At 36.3% G+C, this 24,009-nt stretch overlaps 1 protein-coding gene across 1 annotated transcript in view; it reads right to left on the minus strand.

The window, feature by feature from the left end:
- Window positions 1-24,009, minus strand: part of LRCH1 (leucine rich repeats and calponin homology domain containing 1) — a 134,075-nt gene that overhangs the window by 45,297 nt on the left and 64,769 nt on the right. Inside the window, exons 3-9 of the mRNA XM_050894431.1 lie at window positions 19,722-19,848; window positions 13,516-13,621; window positions 12,866-13,002; window positions 11,506-11,633; window positions 9,415-9,478; window positions 4,781-4,886; window positions 3,144-3,256 (exon numbers count right to left, since the gene is read on the minus strand). Of these exons, the coding sequence (XP_050750388.1) occupies window positions 3,144-3,256; window positions 4,781-4,886; window positions 9,415-9,478; window positions 11,506-11,633; window positions 12,866-13,002; window positions 13,516-13,621; window positions 19,722-19,848 (781 nt within the window). The remainder of the gene's footprint in view (window positions 1-3,143; window positions 3,257-4,780; window positions 4,887-9,414; window positions 9,479-11,505; window positions 11,634-12,865; window positions 13,003-13,515; window positions 13,622-19,721; window positions 19,849-24,009) is intronic.

Below are 24,009 nucleotides of genomic sequence, written 5' to 3' on the forward strand. Positions count from 1 at the left end.
TCTCTCTTTTAGGCTTCAATTTGGTGCTTTGCAATTTTCTTTTCTCTTTTATCTCAGATAGGCTGGAACACTGAAATAGTTCAGCTGCCAGTAAAGACAGCAGCTCTCTGAATGGATGTGCATTTCTACTAGTAGAGAATGAACAGCAGAAAACAGAGAGGCTTATCCTCTTCTGTGTCATGTGTTTGGCACATCAGTCGCATCACCCTGTACCAATAAACGCTATCCAACTCCGCAAGATGTGTCACTGAAGAGTGTACCAGCTTCTCTAACATTCCCCAAAGATGGCCCATTTCCCAGTGCTAATCCCCAGTAGAATGAATAAAGCCATTCTTTTTTCTTTTTCTTCTCCTTACAGGAATGAAGTACATGATTTTTCCCATAAGAAGGGCACATATCATAAGATGACAAAAATGCAGCACTTATTCTAGAAGGTGATCCTCAGTCTCTGGGCATAACTATATAGATAAGATAAATAAAGCCATACAAATTAGGACTAACATTTGAAAAATTACAAAATCCTTGAAGCCTAAGCTCCTCTTTTGCACTGCAAGTTGTACTGATTTTATGTACGGTTTGGTTAACCAGAATTTCAATTTTAGAAGACCCCCACTGTCCCAAAAGGCATTCTAGTACATGACTAAATATAAACCAAAGAACACAACAGACTCAGAAATCCGCACAAGGAGGAAAATGCCCCGAGTTCAAAATCCTCAGAATAAAATGGAGGTACCACATGTTCAAGTCACCAACTGCTGATCTCAACTGCCATAAAGTTAAGAGATATCAAAATTAAAAGAAATTAAACTGCTCACTCTGGCAATATTCTTATACTAAAATTCAATACAGTAACCTATATTTTACTGAACCAGTGTCTGCAACACTGCACTGTATTATGATAGAGGACATTCCCAAGGGAATAGTCTTCAAATGGTACACTACTGAAAATCAAGATGCTGAAGTGAAAAGAACAAGGAAAGGAAATACAAAGTATATACATAATACAATGTATGGCCAGCTTCAGATGTGTGTACCCCTTTGTCGGGGAGGATGAAAGTATTCTATCCCCTTTTACCTGGTTCATTCACCTCAAATGTGCACACTCGCTGAAAATTTGTATGCAGGAAACCTACGATCATTTATTAACATTTTAACTATCTAAAAATACTACTAAGAATAACATTTTAATTATCTAAAAAAAACCCTCCAACTTTTTTTAGTATGAAAGTCACAAAAGAACAAGACAATATAAGATAACCTGTAGTGTCCGAAACATCCAGCAACTATAAATAACTCTTCCTAATAATCAACACTACTGAATTCACATTTGTATTTGTAAATAACAAAAAATAATAAACAACTTGTATTTACTATCTAAATAAAGTTTTCTGATAACTACATGTCTTCAGTAACTATGAAAGAGAAAAGTTTGCTGTTTTGTTTTTAAATACTAGTCCTCTGTAGCTGCCACCTCAGAGACTCTGCAGCTAGCTGAAGATGATCTGCAAGAGTTTTGTTGCTAGAAAAAACAAAAAGGTTGCTCAAATAAAGAGATCTTTTGCAGAACCAGAAGTCTGTTTCCAAGAAGCTAGAAGGCCACATCCTTTCTCTTTCCACTATTACTTCCCAGCACATTTTTCCCTATAAGGGATGGAACATGGAAGTGATACAATGCCTCTTTGCACCCCTTAAGAATCTCCACAGAAGGAGAAAATTAGTCTAAAAATATCCATAGTAGATAATCCCTTCTGGCCCATAAATCAAGGAGAGAAATACTACTATTTCTCAAGTATCTTTGCATTACAAAGGATCCAGCAAAAGTATCCAGCAAATACATTTTCACAGAAAAAACTCCACTTGCTCAAAATTTCTCTAGAATCTTTCAAAAACTCCTCAGTCTACCTAACTACATTTAATTTATAAATTCATCAGGCAGTTTTTGCTATATAATGACGCAAGTGAATTTCATGAGTTACCACACAACAGCAATCACTAATGATTCATAGTACATTTCTATGGATTCTATTGCAGCTTTCTCAGACACATATGCCTAGACATATTCCACTAAACCTAATGCCACAAATAGAAAAAAATGAGTAAATGACAATACGAATGGGGAAAACACAACTTAAAACAGACAAAAAGGCACAACAGAACAATTTCTAAAAGGTCATTGATTATGAAAAACAGTTCAAAAAGAAAGCACATTTGATAGTTCCCTGACAAGAAGCCACATGCCAGGAAGATGCCACATGACTGATAAGCAAGTACTCATTAACCATGACAGAAAGACAAGAGTAATACTTTCAAATGGACTAAGCAACTACCTATGACGTGTAACCAGCAATCCAGAGCACCAGTGTTCAGTAATGAACATCTTAAGGGAACTAAAGTGGCACCCAGACCTTTACATACAAAAAAGACTGATGGGTATAATCTCAAAGTTTCTTATTGTGGATAACCTGTGTTTTCTTACATACTTCATTATATACACACACACACATGTTTTTTTATACACACAAATATACACACAATTATTCAAATGCACTTTCCTATCAACTCTAGCATCTACAAAGTTCATAACAGAGTCAGTGTATACTCCCTAAATCCATCAAGAAAGGAAGTTGCCAAATCTTGTAAGAGGTAGGTTCCTAGAATAATAGATTTTATTTTAGATTTGATATCATTTGTCTTTATAGATCTCTCAATTTCTACTATAATTTTAAAACATTTAAGAAAATGTATTTTAATACCGTAACATTATTTCATAACTTTAGTGACCACAGCTAACACTGAAAGTCTTCTTGCATTTTACTAATGTAACATATGCAAAAATTGCTCAATTCAAAATATAAAGCAAATAGTACAGAGCATACCTGCCACTTTTTCTTAAAGCCTTAAACATAGTTAAAGGATAACTCTCACATATACTAGAAAGAGTTATGGGTAAACTGACCTCCTAGATTAATTATAATCACTTTAAACCTACCTGCTTATTTTTGCCTTCTATATCTTTTATGACAATGGATATCAATTGCGGTCTCTTATTCATTAAAATGTCTGCAGTTTGTCATTCCTGTTTGCTCTGTACTTATGCAAGTAGTGAAAATATTTCCCCCCACTTAAAATTGTCACAAACTTGCCTTTATGTAACTCATAAATTCAGTAGTAAGAGTATCCGATTCATCAAACTGGTTTCCTGTTTCTCTTGACTTATCATTGACAATCAAGTGAGAAGATCCTTGATGGAATTCCACTAATAACAACAATAAAAAAAAGATAGAAGAATAATTTCTGGTTCAGCTCAAAATTTGTTACTCAACATAATTTAAGCGTACTAAATTACAGAGCTCAAAAACAAACAAAGTTTAAATTGGAAGCATATTAAAAAATTCAAACAAGTTAAGACCTTTGCATTTTAACAAGTGATGCCAATTCATTTCAAAGTTGTAACAAATCAATACTCGGGGCTCATACAGTTGTAGATCAGAAGCACCACAACAGGCATTGATGGAGTCAGTTTTGAACTACACCAAGTATGTCTTGCCAGTACCGGTACAAGAACACAGCTAGACAGCTGCAGAGTATTTTAAGACATTCAGATATCTCAGCCAGTGAATTGCAGTTTAATGCAACTTCAGAGTTACTATGCTGTAACAAACACTCAAACTCTTAGCAGAACTCAAACAAAATGATTCAGAGCCTTCAGAGCCTATGCCAATCCCTTGCTTACATACGCTACTTCCAGGGGTCTGAGGCAGTAATAATTTTCTCCTGTTTGAAGTGGTCTGATCCTATAACTTACCCTCTCCAGTTTGCTAATAAACACTGTAGGATGTAATGCTCTTACTGTCTCACTATGTATTCTACTAAATTCTGATGAGTATCTCAAATGAAGTTAATTTAATCTAGTATGTAACACTGGGGAAAGGCTGATCTCCTATTTATGTGGTTTCCATATGCAACTCACTGACTTCATCCTGCCATTTATCATTAGTATGTGCAGACCTTGGAGAAACATTGTTTATCAGTATGTAGACATAATTTAGAAAAATATAAGTTACGTTAATAAAATTTAGATAAAGTTACACCTTCTGCAAAATCTGGAGAGATTTACTTGTTTCCAGAGGTAATGCTGACTTTGATTAATAAAGCTTTATATATGCATTAAGTCCAACTACAGAAATGGACTCTGCTTTTGCACATTGCTAACTCAGAATCTCAGTTAGCATTTGATAAGTTATTACACATTGATATTACTGGTTGGGAAGCATGGTTTAAACCGACTCTCACTTTTGTTCCCCCAGTCAGAACCAGAACTTATTAACTCTGGAGACAAGATGTAACAAGTTTATTGGAATTACTATGGAAAATGACTGTAAGGACCTCAATTCAATATAGTTAAAAATGTTCTAAGTAGCGCACTTTTTTTTCTTTTTTACATGACTGCATATGCATGCTCAAAGCCTTTTGGGTAGGTAGGTATTTATTACAAAAAAAATTAAAATGCACAGGGTAGTGAAAATACCTGTTGTTCAACTAGAATATCAGCAAGAAAAATTAATTTAATAAGGCGTTTATCCAGTGCAAAATTAAACACTGAAAATTTCAAGGAAAAATAGTAAATAAAACGGATCTCATTTAAAGATGATGTTTGTAGACTCCTGAAAGATCGATGCTTATTGGGCTGTGATTTTTGCAAACTGAATTTACAGTCTTATACATGGAATTATTGACAGAATTTCCCTGTATTTAACTTCCACTTTTTTTACATTCCAACCTTTTCTTGAGTTAGCATGGTGACCTGAATCTTCCTTTACAATCTGATCTTCTTCCATGATGTCCGACATCGGAACATTAAAGCTGATAGTATCTTCATCAGATGGCTAAGAAGAAATAAGAGAAACACTGGTTTCAGCTCAAACCAAGAGTGATAAAAATGTACATATTAAGAAGAGTGCTCACTAAAGAGTGGCAAACTAATACGGGAGAGGATACCAGAGCATCTAAGATGGCCAAATCCTCTTGTAGGAAGCTGTAGTCATGCTGAATACATCCTCACATGAGGCTTGCCAAGCAGAACAATTCATCTGTCCTCTTTTCCTGTCTTCCTCACTGCACTAGTCCTCTCCCTGCAGTGACACCGCTGCACTGTGCTGCGCTCTGTGCGCTTTCCTGGGACAGCTGAAAATAGAGGCTCCTTGTAGCCACCAAAGTCTGTAGAAAAACTGAGCCTCGTATCACAGTCCTTTTTTCTTTCCCTCCAAGACTCTTCTCCCCTGCTTTACCATGCAGCTTGTTAATTTAATGCCTAAAGCAAGCAAGATGAACTTTGTAGGCTGAGGCAATATCTTTTATTAGATTAACTGGTAGAGCTGGAAAAAAGCATAAACTCTCAAGTATACTAGCTTTTCTTCATTGACTTAAAAGTTCATCCATTTTTTTCAGCTGTATTAGTTGATACACTAAACCCCATTACTTTTATCTACAAGCTTATCCTGTCTATGAGTTAACAGATAGCGGCTACACAAAGAAGCGCTGACACACTAGCCTTCACTTTTGTCCCATGCCACTAGGGCTCTGCTGTTCTGCAGGGCCGGCAGTGACCTGCTCACAGTGGGACCTGCTCACGTTCTCTCCTGAGCTGAACTGCAGCAAAAACATAGTTTGCAGAAGAGGCGGTTTTTATTCTTGCTCTCCTGAGATAGAAAGCTTACCACTACAAGTCTCTCAGAGCTTTGCAAATATATTTCCCAACAAACCCACTGGCGTTGCTCATTCTTTAGATGCTCTGTGCTTCTGTAACTCGCTACTCTGTTCCATACATGTAGTCTGTAATTATAACTGCTATAATACATATATAGCAGTTTGTTCCATATCCTTTAAGAATATGTGTTTTTAAGGAAATGGTATTTCCCTGTTTATCAGTTCAGCCCATTGTAACACAAGATATGCAATGGAATGGGAGATTGTTACATACAATCAGTTATTCAATTCCACAGTCGCTAGCTTCTAGTAGAATTATGCCATTCTTGCTACCTTTATGTGTTCATACTCCATGCAGAAAATATTTTTTTTAAATCCTGAAGCTAAGGTTTGTGGAGCAAATCTGCTTTGCTCTTAAAAAACTGTATCAAAGATACATCCTATTTGTCAAGACAATTCCTCTTGACATCCTATTTGTCAAGAATACCCTGGACTTAACACATTTTGTAAATGTGGACCACCATAAATGTACTTCTTTATGAATAAACTGCATGTTATTAACTCTATGAATTCACTGGCTGTATTCTTCTGCTTAAAGAAAAAAATTCAAAAGGATGTTCAGGGACTTGATAAAGCCTTATCAAAATGATGAAGTTTTATAATGAAGTGAACTAACATTGCAGTACTGTTCCTATTTGTCAATTTTTAAAATAATTTTTAAATTTTAAAATAAATTTTAAAATGAAACAAATTAGTGTCTCAAACAGAAGATAAACAAACTACACTCCAAGTATTCTAAGCACAGTCACTAGTTCTTTTAGACCTGAAACAATGATAATCCAACAGCTTTAAAAAAAAAAAAAAAGAAAAAAGAGACATGCACAGTATAAATTCATTCAGACAACCAAGGTTACAGTGAAGTTCCTTCTCCTTCTCTCAGGCTGTATCTCACGTGACATTTAAGCACTAAATTTAGTTATTCTAGATCAAAGACTCATGTTTAGTTAATTTCACAACTATCATTTGAAAATATTACAGTAAAATGCTCTTATACATGTTATTACAAGTTCTGAATACTAAAACAGGCAAGATTTTTTTCTCAGCAGAGTAACAGACACAGCTTTTAGGAAAATATTTTGGAGTGTTGGTGTAAAAAAAGCCACGAGCCATTCAATTTGGAAACAGAAAATCATTCTTTTAACAGGCTATGTCTCACTTTCAGGGCCTACAGAATTCTGCAATTGATTTTCCAGGTGTTTCCTGCCAGTATACTATCCAAAGCAGCCTGAGATAATACAAAAGTATTGCTCCTTCATAGGTGAAATATTGTATCTTACTTCCTTTGTCCACAGTTTTATTCAGCTAGCAACAGAACAGACATATAAGACTCAAAAATACCTAACATTATCCCAACACTGATGCATTTTGAAAGAATCTTCACACACATTCTTGCTGGTACTAATGCGTCAGTCTCATGAGTAATAAAGCAGGGACACATCTGGATCTTAACAAGTACCCTCTTGTTCTAATGAATTTTAACTAAGGAAAAAATAAGGCCAAAGGGAGGTGGAAAATCAATCAAAATGCTACACTGTTCCTAAAAGATGAGGTACGTGAGTGCACTACCTTAAAGCAGAATTTGCCTTCAAGTTGCCATGATCAATTTTACAGCAACACTACGAGATATCTTTCACTTGAAATGCCCAAGATGACTAGCTCTGAAGAACTGATCCTGTAATGACCCTACCAACAAGCCAGACAGACATATGTAAATTGTTCCTTTCATCAAGTACTCCCTCCTATGTGTATGGACCCAAAGTTAATCAGCAAGCTTCCTAAAAAATACATTAGTATTCAAACAAGTGATTCATTTAAGTTACTGTTTTTAAGTTACACAAATGCAAAATGACACTGTAGTATTTTCTGTAAAAGAGCTGAAACTCAACAGCCACTAGCCTTCAGACTAAACTGTAGTTTGTTTTTGTATGTCTGATATATTTATAAAAACTCTCCAAAAATGTGTTTTAATGATCACTTTATGACTGATCATTTAATGTTTATCCAATGTTTGGTATGTAGATTTCTGATTGTAATTAACAATGTATGTGAATCTGTATTTGCAACATGCTATTATTTCTTGCACAATTCTCATGTGTAACACAGGTATTAAAGGTTGCATCAGAAGGAAAAGTGAGTGGTGAATTTACTACCAAATACATTTGGGATTACTAATCTCAGCATCTATTTTCTCCTTAATAGTAGAGCAGTAGTCAGGTGGGGATGGAATGAGTAAATAGTTCTCATATAAAAAGCCTTTGTGCTAAGAAAAATGTATTGGTTCACTGTTGGTTGTCTTTCAAACATTTTTTTGCAGCATTCCGATTGCTACGTTTTGATTACAGGAAAGGTGATCTATTTTCTAAAGGTATTATTTATAGCTAAAAAGGAAATTCTGGAATAACAGTTTCATTAACAAGCTAATTCAGCTTCAGGAAGTGTAAGAATGGCAAAACAGTTTGTAAGCATCTCTGAATGGACTGCATGCTCTTACAACTAGAGGGAAACCATTAGAAGTCTCACTAGAAATCACAATAGTTCTGCTTCATTTCCATCTAGCAAGAAACTTGCCCAAATACTTGGAAATCCCTGTGGGGTTTTTTTTAAGTGCCTTTGTATTTAAAAGACCAATCAGTGTGTAAGTGGATTCATTTTCAATTTGCTTTTTTAACTACAAATTCAGTACCTAAGCTTGATTCTTTATACATTTGTTTCAAAAGCAACAGAATCTCTTTTCCTCAAAGGAGGAGAGAAACACTAAATCAGTATAAAATTATTCTAAGTAGCAAGAAGCTCATTCTTTTATTGTGACCTGAATATTTCCCATTAGGTCAGACCACAAATCCCGTTATTTGTACATTTCAGAAAAATCATCATTGAATTACATTGCAAATTATTTACTTATTTTTCATTATTTATTCTGTTCAACTCCAACTAGATTTAGTGCCCTGTTCAACTGAGCAGTGCCTCAGAAAAAAGGTCTAAGAAAGTCAGCTCTAACTGCTTTAGGACAACACTAGTCTCAGAAAGCCATCCTTTCTCTTTGCTCAGTCAGACAACATAGTTCAGAAAAAATTCTGAAGGCTTATTTCTAGCACTGCCTACCTGCCAGAGCATGTAAACACATTAAGATCTGCAAAGTTTCTGAAGTTCCTACACTACAGCAAACTGCCATAACCACGACATCACAGAACGTACTGGGACTGGGCACACTGAACTCCTGTTAATTCCCAACAGGAATGAGTCATCAGTCAGAGAGAAAACACGTGAGAAGAAGCCAGGCATGTAACCTGTTAGGACATTTACTTCGTTGGAGACAGCAGACATGGATTCTGGTTTGGTCCTCGTTGTCTAGATTATGTAAACTGCCTGAAAACTGTAGTGAATTTTCACTATTGGTAGGTTGTTGACCATTTGTAAGCAAGTATCTCACTGCCCTCTCCAGAAAGCGTACAGACCAAAAAAAAAAAAAAAAAAATCCCAGTCTCCTTTTATCTTTGTTTTAGCCATTTCTTAGCAAGAAATTCATGCCAAAGATGTGGTTGCACAGTTTTGATGGCTAAAAAAGTATTCACATTGTTACCCAACTTAAAATATAGTCAAAATACGGGTGCTGGAAGGGGAGTTGCACACAAAATTCAGGCAACTTACCTCTGTTGCTGACAAACGTTTATCGCCATTATCACTACCAACACCTGAATCTGAGTCCTTTTTACTTGGGTAGATGTCATCAATGCTAGATGTGAATAAAAAAAAAAATTAAAAAAAATCAATAAAGAGCTGTCATAGCATTTACTGTTAGAATTCTGTCCTGGTTTCACTTAAATCAAAGCAAAATTCCAACCAGTCTTAATGGTAGAGGGTGAAATAGCCTAGTATGATTAAAAACTACAAATTTGCAGTCTGGTGATAGTAAAATAGATCAGATGGAATGGCTGGTTCACCCAAGGATTAATGAAACAACAGAAATAATCTGCTATAAAGCTTGCTTTCATCTATACACTAAGTAAAAATGCTTAGTTACTAGCTAAGTAGCACAGGAGTCCAACTGAAGTCATTTAGCCGTGGGATAAGCAACTAAACTAGTTGAACTCAAACTGGAGTCAACCAGTTTAATCAATTGTAACCATTGATGCATTAAAAATGAACTGATATCTCCCTGCGGCTTGAAGTAATTATTAACACAGAAACCTCCTTTTGGTGCTTTAAAATAGACTTTGAAATTTAGGTTTTTAAGAAAAAGACTATAATAATGGCAACTGCTCTCTCTTCTGGTTTCATTACCTAATACGACCTCCACTCATTTTAAAGTACACTATTAGATGCAATACTCTCATCACCTAACTTTTTTTAAAATATGCTTTATTATCCCCTCATTTGCAATCCTGAAAGCTGTAATCCTGAATTCAGATTGACACAGCAATTGAAAAAAGAACTTTATCAGTCTTCACATGAATAAGGTATCTGATTAATCCTAACCTTAAATTATCTCTTCTCAGTAAACACTAAGGATTTTGTGTAGAAACTGCCTATGGAAATCCTAACTGGGTTATGTTTTTTCTTTAGAAGTGTGAAGTTATTCTCTAAAATAAAAATGTGGTAATTATTATGTGATAGAGCATTAGGCTGTTAGTTACCAACTGGTACCTACTCTGTAGTATCCCCTTACCCTAACCTGTATGCTCCTATATGACCAAAATGTCATACAGAACATGACATTCCTGTCAACTTTCTTGTATACTAAAAGAACAAAACAGAAAACCAGTAGGTGTTGCCCAAATGGGAAACTTACTCTTCATCCTGGATTCTTCCCACCTTTGGCATTTATCTGATAGAAATTCACAAAGGTGTCTCCAAACATACATGGAGGAAAACAATTTGCTTGAAACCTTATCTAGATGACTGAAAGGGAGATCCCATAACAGTTCTTTTGGTTTTTTTCCAGGGTGTTAGCAGGAACGTCTCTATTTTTATTTACATCAATACTTTGTTTTTATTGAGTACTTCTCTCAAAAAATAAGGCACTATCGTACTTTCCCTGATTGGTTATATTATACTTCCCATGTTAGCAAAGAAAGAGCTGGTTTTCAATTAGCTATGGAGATTCTCATAGAAAGGAGCTGCTTCGTATCTAGTTCCTGTCCTTAAACCACAATATAAGGTGACATTTCCTAGATGTTTGATGCAAGAACTTAAAGATTTTGTCTTTCATTTTGCTAACAAATTAGCACATTTCACTTTAAAAGCGTCTCAACATTCATGCAGTTCTCTTTGGATGGATAAGCCTCTGGACAAAAAAAAAAGCTTAAAACAACTATGTGACGAATGTATAACAACATACAAATCACAAAACAACACAAGAAATTAAAACTTACTTAATGTGTTAATAGATCTACAAGAAAGTTCCAACACCTAATTATTCTACCATCTGAATTATTTTCAATATATTCCAGTAGTCTACTAGTAAGAGGTTAGATTTAAACTAAGGTTCACTTCTAAGCTCTTTCCTAATGTGCTGCTAACTTTAATCACAACTGATTGTTAAAAATATTTTGTTCTAAACTCTTACAGGGATTTCACAAGAATAAAATCTATTAAAGCAAAACAAATCTCTGTTCAAAAAAGTACACTCTAAATAGCATCTAAACAAATGAAACTCTCGAAGCTAATGATATAAATATATTTATTTCACTTTGTTTATAAGTGTTACATGAAAAAACTAAGTGAGATTTTCATACATACCTCTCTTCCACGGGTTGTGGCAAATGCTGTTGTTCTATGGCATTAAGATACAGTGAGTCTGCTGTTTTAATCTGACATGCCTGTACAGTCAGATATTTGAATATATGCACCTTACCCTTCGTACAAATCTGTTAGACAAGAAAAATGTTAGGTTTATAACTAGAATGAAAGAAATAACTTATTCCAAATGTCACTTAGTGTAAAACTCCCTGAAAACCGACTCATATTGTCACAACAGATATCATGTAAAGGAAAATGGATTTTATTCTTTTTTTTTTAAATTACTAAGAACTACTTCAATTACCCAATCAATTATTTGTGTGTACTAGCATAAATACCCTCAGAGAGTAAGACAGAAAACAAGAAAAGAATGTATTCCACTTAAAAAAATCCAAATGAGCTTTTCACTCAAAAAGAATTATGGTAGAATATATCGTATGGCCTATTACTAACCATAAATTGAATAATTATTTTCCAAAATTAGTCAATAATGACATTTAATTAATCAGCATGTCCTTTATACTCTTAGTCTCATTGTTTTTACTAATGTCCAAGCATCTTTATGATGCATTTCACCTGCATTTTAGAATTTTTTTTCTTTAACTGCATACTTCTAGCTCAAGTGCTTGCTGAAACTCGCTCTGTATTTTTTTGAGTTTAGGAGCAGCACTACCATTGGTTACGAAAAGCATTTCTCCAATGTAATAAAAACTCTCAAGTATTTCAACAGCTATTGATCTAAAACAATTGTAGCTTTCAGAGATGTAGTTTGCATCCACTGTCCAGTAAGTCAACAACAATGAAGTTGTCCTAAGCAGCAAGCACAGGTTCCATTCATTTATTATCATAATTTCTCAGCATGGCCTACGGTTCAGAACAGGGGTTTGATTTCTTTGTGTATCACCATCTATAAACTTACACTATAAAGTAAAATAAATTTCATATGGATTACATTCTAGACCGTCTGTGTATTTTTTAAGTAGTAGTAAATCACTGTAGAACCTTCTAGAACTGGGTTCTTATTAACAGAGAAAAAATTTATCCAGGAAGTTTCTCACTTCTCTTTTTCAAAATTATATACATATTCCAACATTAAGTTTCATATGCAGATAGGAATGACAAAAATAAACAGGTAGCTAACAGAATGGAAATCTTCTAGACTCATGTTGGTTCAAGTGGTACACAGACTCATACACGGAACACAGGACATTTTCGATGTTTTATTTATATATCAACAACTAATGTCTGTGATGACTGAAGTTTAGAAGCCTGCAATTGCAGAAGGTGACATTTTATAGGCTATAATTTGTTATCATCCACCCAATATTAAGGCACAATTTAAATTATAGATGTTACTTACTTGTGCTGGTGGAGACTGCAAAGGATTATTCTCAAGCAGTAATACTTGTAACTGCACCATCTTTCTAAAACAAATTGGAATCACAAGCACTTTATTGCAGGAAAAGTCGAACTTTACCAAGGGAAGCTGTACTAGTTCTAAAAGTAACAAAAAAGAGAGAAGGTGTTACATCTGTATTTATTTTTGCCATAACATAATAAAATATTACTGAATAAACCTTCTTCTGCATTCAGGAAAAATACAAACTCAGGCAGGAATATGATCAACATTTACTCCACTTAATACTGGGAAATGAAAAGAGTGTTATTATTATACAAGTGACAACAAATTTTAAAATAAATACTTTGAAATATTTTTTTTTTCCTGAAACATAGCTGACAGTTCCAATACTGCATTCACAGGTAAGTACCTGTGCAACTTAAAAGACGCCTAGAATCATAAAGATAATTCATTAAAAAAAACCTCACACACTGTTATTTAGTGAGTACCACTGAATGTTATATTCTGCAAACTCAAATGGAATAAATTTGAACACAAAGTAATTACTACTTTTTAATCATAGTTACTTACATGACTAAGAAATACTTTCAAAATGCTAATAAAAAGAGCTACTGTAAAGGTATTAGGATTTTTTGTTTGTTTGTTTTTACCTTGGGGTAAAACTTCGAGGTAATTTCTTCTGACATTCAGTTCTTTTAAAGATTTCAGCTGGCCTATCTGCTGTGGCAAAGCTGTGATTTCATTACAGCTGACATCCTACAACAAAATAGTAATAATAGAAATAATGAACTTTTGGCTCCTAAATGTTAAATAATACAGATGTGAAATTGTAGCTAATTTGCTACTACCTTTGTAACATTTTAACAACTTGAAAATATGCAACCATCTATGTCTTGTCATCACAATGCAAAACTAGATACATGAGAAAAAGTTTACACATTACTTAAAACCCAGAGTGAATTCTTATTTGGAGAACAAGTTAATTTTGAAAGCTAATTTAATTTCTGTAGAAACATTCAAAACCATTTGCTTAAGATGTTCTACCTTTTTGTTCTTAACTTTTATTCATATGAAGAACTCAGTACCATGATTATATAACCAAATATGTTTGGATGAAATGTAAAACTGCTAGTGTGTGGATCTGATTTTTTAAAAACGTTCTTGGTCTTCTGGAGGGAATATTTAAGCAAAATTTAAAAAAAAAAAAGAGAGAAAATGGCAATAGCATTCTGTAATGATGCTCAGGAAAGGCATGTATTTGATTATCACATCACATAGTAGGCCATAATAAAATTGGACAGGTCTTGTTTAGTATTATACAGATATTCAACATATTATTCTAAAAGGTACTTCTTAACTGCCTAGACAGGTTCTAAGTAGGTCTGATTTTGATGACTAAATACAACTGGTTTAATAATCTGGATGAAATTTGAACCCATCCTCATTTTAGCATTCCTAAAGGAGTAACTGCTGTAAAGTTGAGTTGAAAGTATAAGGTCTGGCTATACTGAGCATAATTGCAAGCAACAAATTTATATACAGTAGTATTACTGTAATAAATATTATACTTTAACACTATTGCTAACAAGAAACTGCTACGAATGCGTACTAAAGATCAACTTCTTGGATTAAGTCAGTCTAAAATGAGATAGTTTTCAGATACTACCTATCATTTTTGCTGCCAAATGGTCTATACTCAATGTGAAATCAAAAGGACATTGAAACCTCTGCTTACATCCCAGGCAACCTGTAAATTTGAGTAATGTCCTGATTATGCTTCCATTTCTGCATTAAAAAAAGGAAACAGTATTCATAGTATGAGAGCTAAGTGGGGTAATGCCAAGTTTTCCTGAATAGCCAACAGAATACTTTTAGGACGTTCACTCCTACTCTGTTGATGGTTTTAAATGGATTTATACAGTATCTGGGAGCTCTTAGACTACAAAATTTCTAGAAGTCAGTCAGATTTCCAAGTCATCTCTTTGAAGATAGTTGCTTTAATACTACTCAAAAGCGTTACATTAACTCTCTATCTTCAAGCCTAAAAACTAGTTAAAAAAAAAAGATAGTAAAAGCAAAATGTGATCTGGCAATGCTGCTCGCTCTATCAGAGAAGTTTCTTCTTGTAGCAGAATCTCACTGCTGCCAAAGCTTCCCTCCCTTGTCAAAACAGAGTCAGGAAATTATTTTAGCTTTTAGACAAGGAAATTAAAAATTCCAGTTAATGAGTGCATCTTTTGCCCAAGTTGCCACAAAGTATTGTTAATTGCACTGTTCCCAGATAATTTATTTTTAAAGCTTTACTGTCCCATTTTTAATTTACAGACTTTAAACAACTTCATAATTAGATACTCAATTTTTAGAGCACAGAATTTAAACTTAAAGTCACCTTGTGGCAGAGAAACTCTAGAACAAGTGCACTTATGCACACACATCGGAACAAGTCAGAGAAAGAGACAGAATTTTAAAGGAAGTGAAAAAAAAAAACCAAAAACCAAAAGCCTGGCAGTGTGTAACCTCAAAAACAAAGTCCACTTACAACCTTTCAAAACATCCTCAATAAGACTGATCTGTTATGACAGTATGTCAGCATTCACAAGATCTCTAGAGACAGTAGTATCCTTTATCCTACTAAACGCTGCAGTCCAACTTTTTTTTTTTTATTACTCTGTTTGAATAGCCATGGAAAACAAAGACCTATAACATTACTTCTAGTTACACTTATGCTCTTGACTATTATTAGACTTCATGAGTGTGTATGTGACAGAGACAGTGTTTATCTTTCCCATTACTTTGGCAGTAATGGAAGCAATACTATCAAAGTCAAATGCCTATGGTTTTCAAGCTAATAATTTTTAAAAGGAACTACGCAACCAGTAGTTTGGAACTTCACTTCATGGACGTCTGCAGCCAACTGAAGTGCAAACACCTACTCAAGTTCCAAGGGGCTATTGTTTGCTGAAGGTCAGACTTCTTGCATTAACTCTATTTTGTTCTCATCAGTTATGCCATGTCCTGCCATGACAACACAATTTCTCAAGATTAATGTAAGGCGTATTTAAATTTAAGATTAATTTCTGGGGTATGAAGCTCAATGGCATGAAAACAAATTAAAATCATCAACATTTTTCTTTTGTTTATGGTAAAGTTTAGATGGTCTTAAACCAATAAAATTCAGCATAATATAAACAGAAAAACAAATATGGTACTCTGGCCCCATATTAACAAATTTATTGACACACACACAGGAGTTTATCCAAACCATCCAAATTGAGGTAAACTTCCTCCTTACATCTATTTTAAAACTTGGGACTCCTGACTGAGCTGTTATTCCTAAAAAGCACATGGATTCTGCCAGAGCTTGTGACATACAAGCCATACAGAATGGTAAAAAGAAGTTACACGGTGCATGAGCACATGGATCCTTTTAGGCAACAGAAGGCAGCAGGTCCCACTTGGTCAGGCTGCTGGCCCAGATTAGATGAATGAGATGAAGGACCTAAATCCCAGCTGAGAGATTTAAAGGCTTGCAACGTGAGACAGGAGCATCCCAGAGATGGAGAAGGCTGTTACCTGAAGAAGGCAGAAGTGCAATACTGCCTGATAGGATGGAGAACAGAATTTTACTGTACATCTGACAGTTTTGGGTACAATTACTGAGCCACCTCTGCCCAATTACTTTTCTTTGATGGAAAGTAAGTTTCAGATTATCTTCACACCAGTTTTGCACTCATCCTCCTGGCTGACAGTAGAGGTATGATTGAGTTATGCAGCTGCAAATTAAAGTAAGTTTCCCAACCAAATTTTGCAAATAATTGTAATATATCCTGCAGGGAGAATAATTTATATGTTATTTTGATGCTTGTAAGATAGCTGTCAGATCTATATAACCCAGAACCGTAAAATTTAAAAGAATACCTGAAAATTTACTGCATGTAATATCTAAGTCATTCCATGCCACAAGTATGAAATATAAATAAATATATACATGTAATAGAAAAAGAACTCCCTACCCCATTTTGGAGGAGAGAGGGAAAAAATCAGAGTTAGTTGGAATGATCTGACCTAATTTTGCAGCAAACTATGCTTATATCATTCCAGAGTGACTATAGAGGTAAAATCTGTTTCAAAAAGTTAGATAACAAAAAGAAAAAAACATTTGCTATGTACACACAGGTTTTACTGCATGCAGCTTGTGAAATACTTTGGGAACCTGAGGGTGCTTGGCAAAGTCCTAGTAACACAAGAACTGCATGCAGCCAGGTGGCGTCTGTCACCTCCCAGGATCAATCCCCTGGGCCAGCTCAGCACCAGCACTGCATATGTACCAAAACAACAGCATGCCCTGCCAGAGGGCTGGGTGATAGTGTTGCTTGGAGGCCACATGCTATTCAGGCTGGCATTGCTCTCACACAGCTCAATGTTTTGTGCAACAACTGCAGTATGACTTAATCTTTTTTTTTTCTTTTTGCTCATTTTAGAACAATGATCACCTTATTATCTAAACTGCATTATATTATATATGCCAATACAGATGCTGGCTCTCAATCCTACCACTATTTGCTTCTCCCAATACATCACAGTTTAGTAATTTCCAGCTAAATAATGCAACTCATTTCACTGGAAGTGTACCAAACACTCATGGTGGCATCAAACTAAGTAATCAGGTCATCTGAACAGAACCATGCCCAAATTAACAAAAACTTGTTATTCACTTCCCCCCCACCCCCTTCTAATCGCAAAGAACTAGCATCAGACCTTCTTCAGCTTTCATAATTCTAGGCTACCAAAGTGACATGTTGCTGTAGCCTCTCATTTGAACTATTTTTAGAGCAGGAACTGTTGTGTTCTTCATGACAAAAAGTAACACTGAAATTATACTGTAACTGGAAAGCAATATGAAAATCCAGTATTCCAGAAGTTAATTTAAACATATGATTTGTTTAAAAAAAACAAACAAACCCTATCTCCTTTGAGTATAAGCTACACTGATTTTCAAGCTTTTAGTTTTTAACTTTTCAAAATTCTAAAATAAGGATGGGGCCTACTATTAAGCTACATACAAACTCTTACTAACAAATGAAACACTACCAGCATCAGCAATGCTAGTTCACCTTACTGAGAGGGTTCAAACTTGAAATTGGAGGGCAAATTAGATATGAAAGCGCTTCAGAAGCTCTTTACTGAAAATATTATCATAGACGTCAGTTAATACAAATAAAACGAGTGATTTTGACCAGACAGAATCAGGCCAAGTCTTTCCCCTATTTCACATGAGCCCCCCACCACTAAGCTAGGCTACATTTAAACTAGAAGCAATCAAGAGCTAACAGGTTCCAATCGTTGTTTATTATCTATTCAGTCATCCTATCCCCTAAATTAGGATGTGTTTAATACTGTTCAACTTTAATTATATATAAAACTGGAACAATAATCTTTTATTGAATCTATTTTAAGCACAACAGAAACAATGCTGTAGCCTAACATGGTTTTTTTGAAGGTTAGTTAAATCAAAACCATTTCAGTAATCTAATTAAACCCATCACACACACAAAAAATTTAAAATATTTGATAAGATAAATTAATAATACTTACCAAACAAAACAAACTCGGTAGTCTTTAGCTCAAGTATAACCCAGAAAGGAAAAGGTAACTACCCCCCCATCATCATCAACAGTCAGATCAGCTGTAATAAATAATAGAAGCCTGATACCACAGGATGCTGTACAAAAAGAATACTAGAAGGAAAAAAGCCCCACAGTTGCCACTTCACTCCACGTATGAAGAACCAGTAGCACGACTGGGGCCTAAAGCAAAGTCAGCTCAATTTGTGTAACATAACTTAGTAGAGAAACTACTGTTATAAAAATAGTAATATGATAAGCAGGCACTTTCAGATACTGAAAAGATGTGCAAGATAAATGCTGTCAATGGTCAGCAGTTGGAAGCAGATGTCAGCAGTTGGAAGAAAGTTCAAATATCATTGTTTTACTATGCATAAGTTAGCAGTGTCAAAATGTAGTTTATTTATCAATTCGTATCTTAAGAGGTCAAGGTGAACAGAAATAACCAGAAGACATAACGCGTATGCCATAGAGAATTCAGAGTCTCAGCCTACAATATACAAAAGAGGAAGACAAAGGGAGAGAAAGGGAAGGATTCTTTTATATACATTTTCCACATACAAACTTTAAAAAAAATGTGCAATTAAATTAATTTTAAGTTAAGGTACCAAATAATTTTTGCCTTTTCAGATTCTCATTTACTAGACAATGTATTATAGATGATCTACTGCTTGCAGAAACAGTAGTCATGTGGACAGCTTTGAAAACAAGATGAATATAATAATTTTGTAAATCTGTTTAGATGGGTGTTCCAGGAAAGGAAGGTTGCATAACAACAATAGTGAAATAAAATGAAAATAGACTGATAAGACCAGTATCAATAGTGGAATGCAATGTGGTAAGCAGATAGTAATAACAGAGAAAGGAAGCAGAAGGGGAGGGTGCTACAAAGGGGGATACAGCTTTGCAGAGCCTGATTCCAGAACTATGAACGTGATACAGCAAAACAGGGAGCCAGTGGAGATGGTGAGTAAAACTGGTAAAGACGATGAACTTAGAAGCTGTTTTGAATGAACCAAGGGCAGTGATGTTGTTTAGAGAGTCCTGAAGAACACAGAGGAAACTATTATTGTGTTACTACCCAACACACTTGAGAAGTTCAAAAGTTAATTTTTTAACCTACATTATAGTATTAGGCATTTGTTCAAATATATCTGCAAAGTGAATTTTTCTGTTTCTAGTTAAATACAAACAAAATCAAAATAAAAAATAAAAAAAGATCAGTAACATACCAGTTCCATTAACTGTTTTAGCTGACCTATCTCTTCTGGAAGGGAACCTAGCTTATTGTTACTTGCAATTAAGACTTTTAGAGGAAGACCACACAGGCAAGCTGGCAAAGAAGAAAGCTGATTTCGACTGCAACAAAACAAAAAAAACAACCATTAAAACCACCAGTGACGTTCTACTGTATACTCACATAAAGTCTGAGAGTTGTAAAATTCCTTCATTTTCATGGGTCAGATTTTGTGCAGATAAAATTTAAATTTTTGAATGGCAATCATTAAGAAAACACTTGTACATCAAAACTATCTGCATTACTGACTAAACAGTATTGTGGAATTTACCACTCTGGAAAAAATGCATTATATCAGTTTAATAATACTGTAACAAGCCTGGCTGTCACTTAGAACAGCTGTTTCCCTTCCTAATGAATACAAAAAAGTCAACTGAGACAGTATTTTGCAAGTATATAAACATTCCTATGGTTTTATGTGGCAGTACAGTGGATGTCTTTTGTTCCAACTGAAAGACAAATAAATAAATTACACATAAAATGGTTATTTTCTCAATTCCTTTAAAGCACATTTATAGTTCAAGATTACTTGGTACTTGTTGTTCTATGATTCTATGAAATTAACCCAGGTAAATACAGCAAAAAATTCTGGGACCATCAATTGTTCATTTCTTTACAGAAGACCAAGACACAACTTATTCTAAAAAATAAGTAGAAATAATTTTTTAAGTTCTAAAGAACTGAAATTGAGGAAGCCTAGAATCTAAAAAAGTTACACTGTGCAGCAGATCAGACACCAAAAAAAAAAAAATTAAGTAAAAATAATTTTTAACTTCTACAGAACTCAGAAGCAACCCACTAAGAGATACAGAACAGCACATAACCAGGGCAAGTGAGTAATAAATCATCATTAGTTTAAAAGGAATTTCTTTAAATAAAACATGAACAGTATCCACCAAGGCCCAAAGACTATGTATATCTCTTGGCATCACTTTCTAATTCTATTTAACATATGGGTTCTGCTGGTAACAGGTAGAAAAATATGCATTTTCAATCTATAATATTTTTCTTGCCAGGAAGCAACATGGTTAGAATGTCAAGGATATATTTCCTTCTTCTACAGACTGCTTACTGCGTTCAACTAACATGGGGGAAGGGCACATCCAAGTGAAGAGGAGATTTTAAACTGAGGGAAATGACCTTACTTAGCAAAACTTGAAAAATTTCCTTTTATTTTGTCTAATTTACTGTGATACGTGATATTAACTCTGTAACTATTCTGGTTTTGTGATGATTCACACAAATTCCATCACTACATTGAGTTCCAATTCACTAATTCACTACGTTGAGTTCTAACTCACTGGTTCACTACATTGAGTTCTAACTGAGTTCATTCTAATTCCTAAATTTACTAAAACGTTTTATGTAAACTTAATAATTTAATCCAGTCTTAATTTCTTTATGTATATCTAACAAACACTATTTCAAAATTTCAAGTCCTATTCCTTACACATGTACAGATACTCAGGACACACTATTCTGTTTCAATTTTTAGAGCCAAAATTAGTGTTACACAGTGGCCAAAACCGCAGTACAGTAACAATACAGGAAGGCTTGAGAAGCATCCTCAGTGTTTACAAAACTGATGATCAAGCCTTCATACCTTGAATTTAAAAGCCCAAGAGCCACTTTGCCCCCTGCTCAAACCTCATTCTTGCAAAGACCAGATTATTATATCTTCACTATTACAGCTTTTACATACTCAACTGCAAAGAAAGCTCCACACCTTGTCCCAACCGAAAAAGTGCTGACATGCCCTCTCTCAAAAGCAAATATGCATTCACCTGCACTTTAACCAGCAGCAGTTCTCTATACCAATTAGTATTCATGCACTTTTCATTGAAAAGAGACAAAGGTGCCTAATTCTTTCCCCCCTCCTCCTAAAAAAGGCAGTAACTATACTTCTTGCACAATAAGAGGATACTAGTGATAAAGTATCATGCTTTTCCTCTCCATTCCTCATGAAAAAAACCATTAATCCTCTGTCTCTGTCCCTCTATCTTTTTGAAAAGAAACAGTGGAGTTCAAGATCCTTAGCTCAATGAGGAGGGCGCACAGGAAGCTCACTACCCTGGACTTCAGGAGAGCAGATCTTGGCCTCTTCAGGGATCTGCTTGGTAGAGTACCATGGGATAAAGCCCTGGAGGGAAGAAGGCCCAAGAAAGCTGGTTAATATTCAAGGATCACCTCCTCCAAGCTCAGGAGCGATGCATCCCAACAAAGAGGATGTCAGGCAAAAAAGCCAGGAGGCCTGCATGGATGAACAAGGAGCTCCTGACAAACTCGAATACAAAAAGGAAGCCTACAGAGGGTGGAAGCAAGGACAGGTAGCCTGGGAGGAATACAGAGAAATTGTCTGAGCAGCCAGGGATCAGGTTAGGAAAGCTAAAGCCCTGATAGAATTAAACCTGGCCAGGGATGTCAAGGGCAACAAGAAAAGCTTCTATAGGTACATCGGTGATAAAAGGAAGACCAGGGAAAATGTGGGCCCTCTCCCCACATGAAATACAGGGACAGGAACACACCGTCCCACAGGAAACGGGACACTGGTTACCCGGGACATGGAGATGGCTGAGGTACTCAATGACTTCTTTGCCTCAGTCTCCACCAGCAAGTGCTCCAGCCACACCGCCCAACACACAGAAGGCAAAGGCAGGGACTGGGAGAATGAAGACCTGCCCACTGTTGGAGAAGATCAGGTTCAAGACCATCTAAGGAACCTGAAGGTGCACAAGGCCATGGGACCTGATGAGATGCATTGGCGGGTCCTGAGGGAACTGGCAGATGAAGCGGCTATGTCACTCTCCATCATATTTGAGAAGTCGTGGGATTCTGGGGAAGTTCCCACTGACTGGAAAAGGGGAAACATGACCCCCATTTTTAAAAAGGGAAAAAAGGAAGACCCAGGGAACTACAGGCCAGTCAGTCTCACCTCTGTGCCTGGCAAGATCATGTGCAGGAGCGGATCCTCCTGGAAACTATGCTAAGGCACATGGAAGATAAGGAGGTGATTGGTGGCAGCCAACTTAAGGGCAAATCGTGCCTGACAAATCTGGTGGCCTTCTACGACGGGGCTACAGCGTTGGTGGATAAGGGAAGAGCAACTGACGTCATCTACTTGGACTTGTGCAAAGCATTTGACACTGTCCCGCATGACATCCTTGTCTCTAAACTGGAGAGACATGGATTTGATGGATGGACCACTTGGTGGATAAGGACTTGGCTGGATGGTCGCACTCAAAGAGTTGCAGTCAACGGCTTGATGTCCAAGTGGAGAGCAGTGACGAGAGGCGTTCCTCAGGGGTCGGTATTGGGACTGGCGCTGTTTAACATCTTTGTCGGTGACATGGACAGTGGGATTGAGTGCACCCTCAGCAAATCTGCCAACGATACCAAGCTGTGTGGTGCGGTCGACACGCTGGAGGGAAGGGATGCCATCCAGAGGGACCTTGACAGGCTTGAGAGGTGGGCCTGTGTGAACCTCATGAAGTTCAACAAGGCCAAGTGCAAGGTCCTGCACATGGGTCAGGGCAACCCCAAGCACAAATACAGACTGGGCGATGAGGGGATTGAGAGCAGCCCTGAGGAGAAGGACTTGGGGGTGTTCGTTGATGAGAAGCTCAACATGACCCGGCAATGTGCGCTTGCAGCCCAGAAAGCCAACCGTATCCTGGGCTGCATCAAAAGAAGCACAACCAGCAGGTCGAGGGAGGTGATTCTCCCCCTCTACTCTGCTCTCGTGAGACCCCACCTGGAGTACTGCATCCAGCTCTGGGGCCCCCAACATAAAGACATGGACCTGTTGGAGTGGGTCCAGAGGAAGGCCACGAAGATGATCAGAGGGCTGGAGAACCTCTCCTATGAAGACAGGCTGAGAGAGTTGGGGTTGTTCAGCCTGGAGAAGAGAAGGCTGCAGGGAGACCTTCTAGCAGCCTTCCAGTACCTAAAGGGGGCCTACAAGAAAGATGGGGAGGGACTTTTTACAAGGGCATGTAGTGATAGGACAAGGGGTAATGGCTTTAAACTGAAAGAGGGTAGATTTAGATTAGATGTAAGGAAGAGGTTCTTTACTGTGAGGGTGGTGAGGCACTGGCACAGGTTCCCCAGAGAAGTTGTGGATGCCCCATCCCTGGAAGTGTTCAAGGCCAGGCTGGATGGGGCTTTGAGCAACCTGGTCTAGTGGACGGTGTCCCTGCCCATGGCAGGGGGGTTGGAACTAGATG

Source organism: Gymnogyps californianus, chromosome 1 (genome assembly GCF_018139145.2).
Source record: "Gymnogyps californianus isolate 813 chromosome 1, ASM1813914v2, whole genome shotgun sequence".
NCBI classification, from domain to species: Eukaryota; Metazoa; Chordata; class Aves; order Accipitriformes; family Cathartidae; genus Gymnogyps; species Gymnogyps californianus.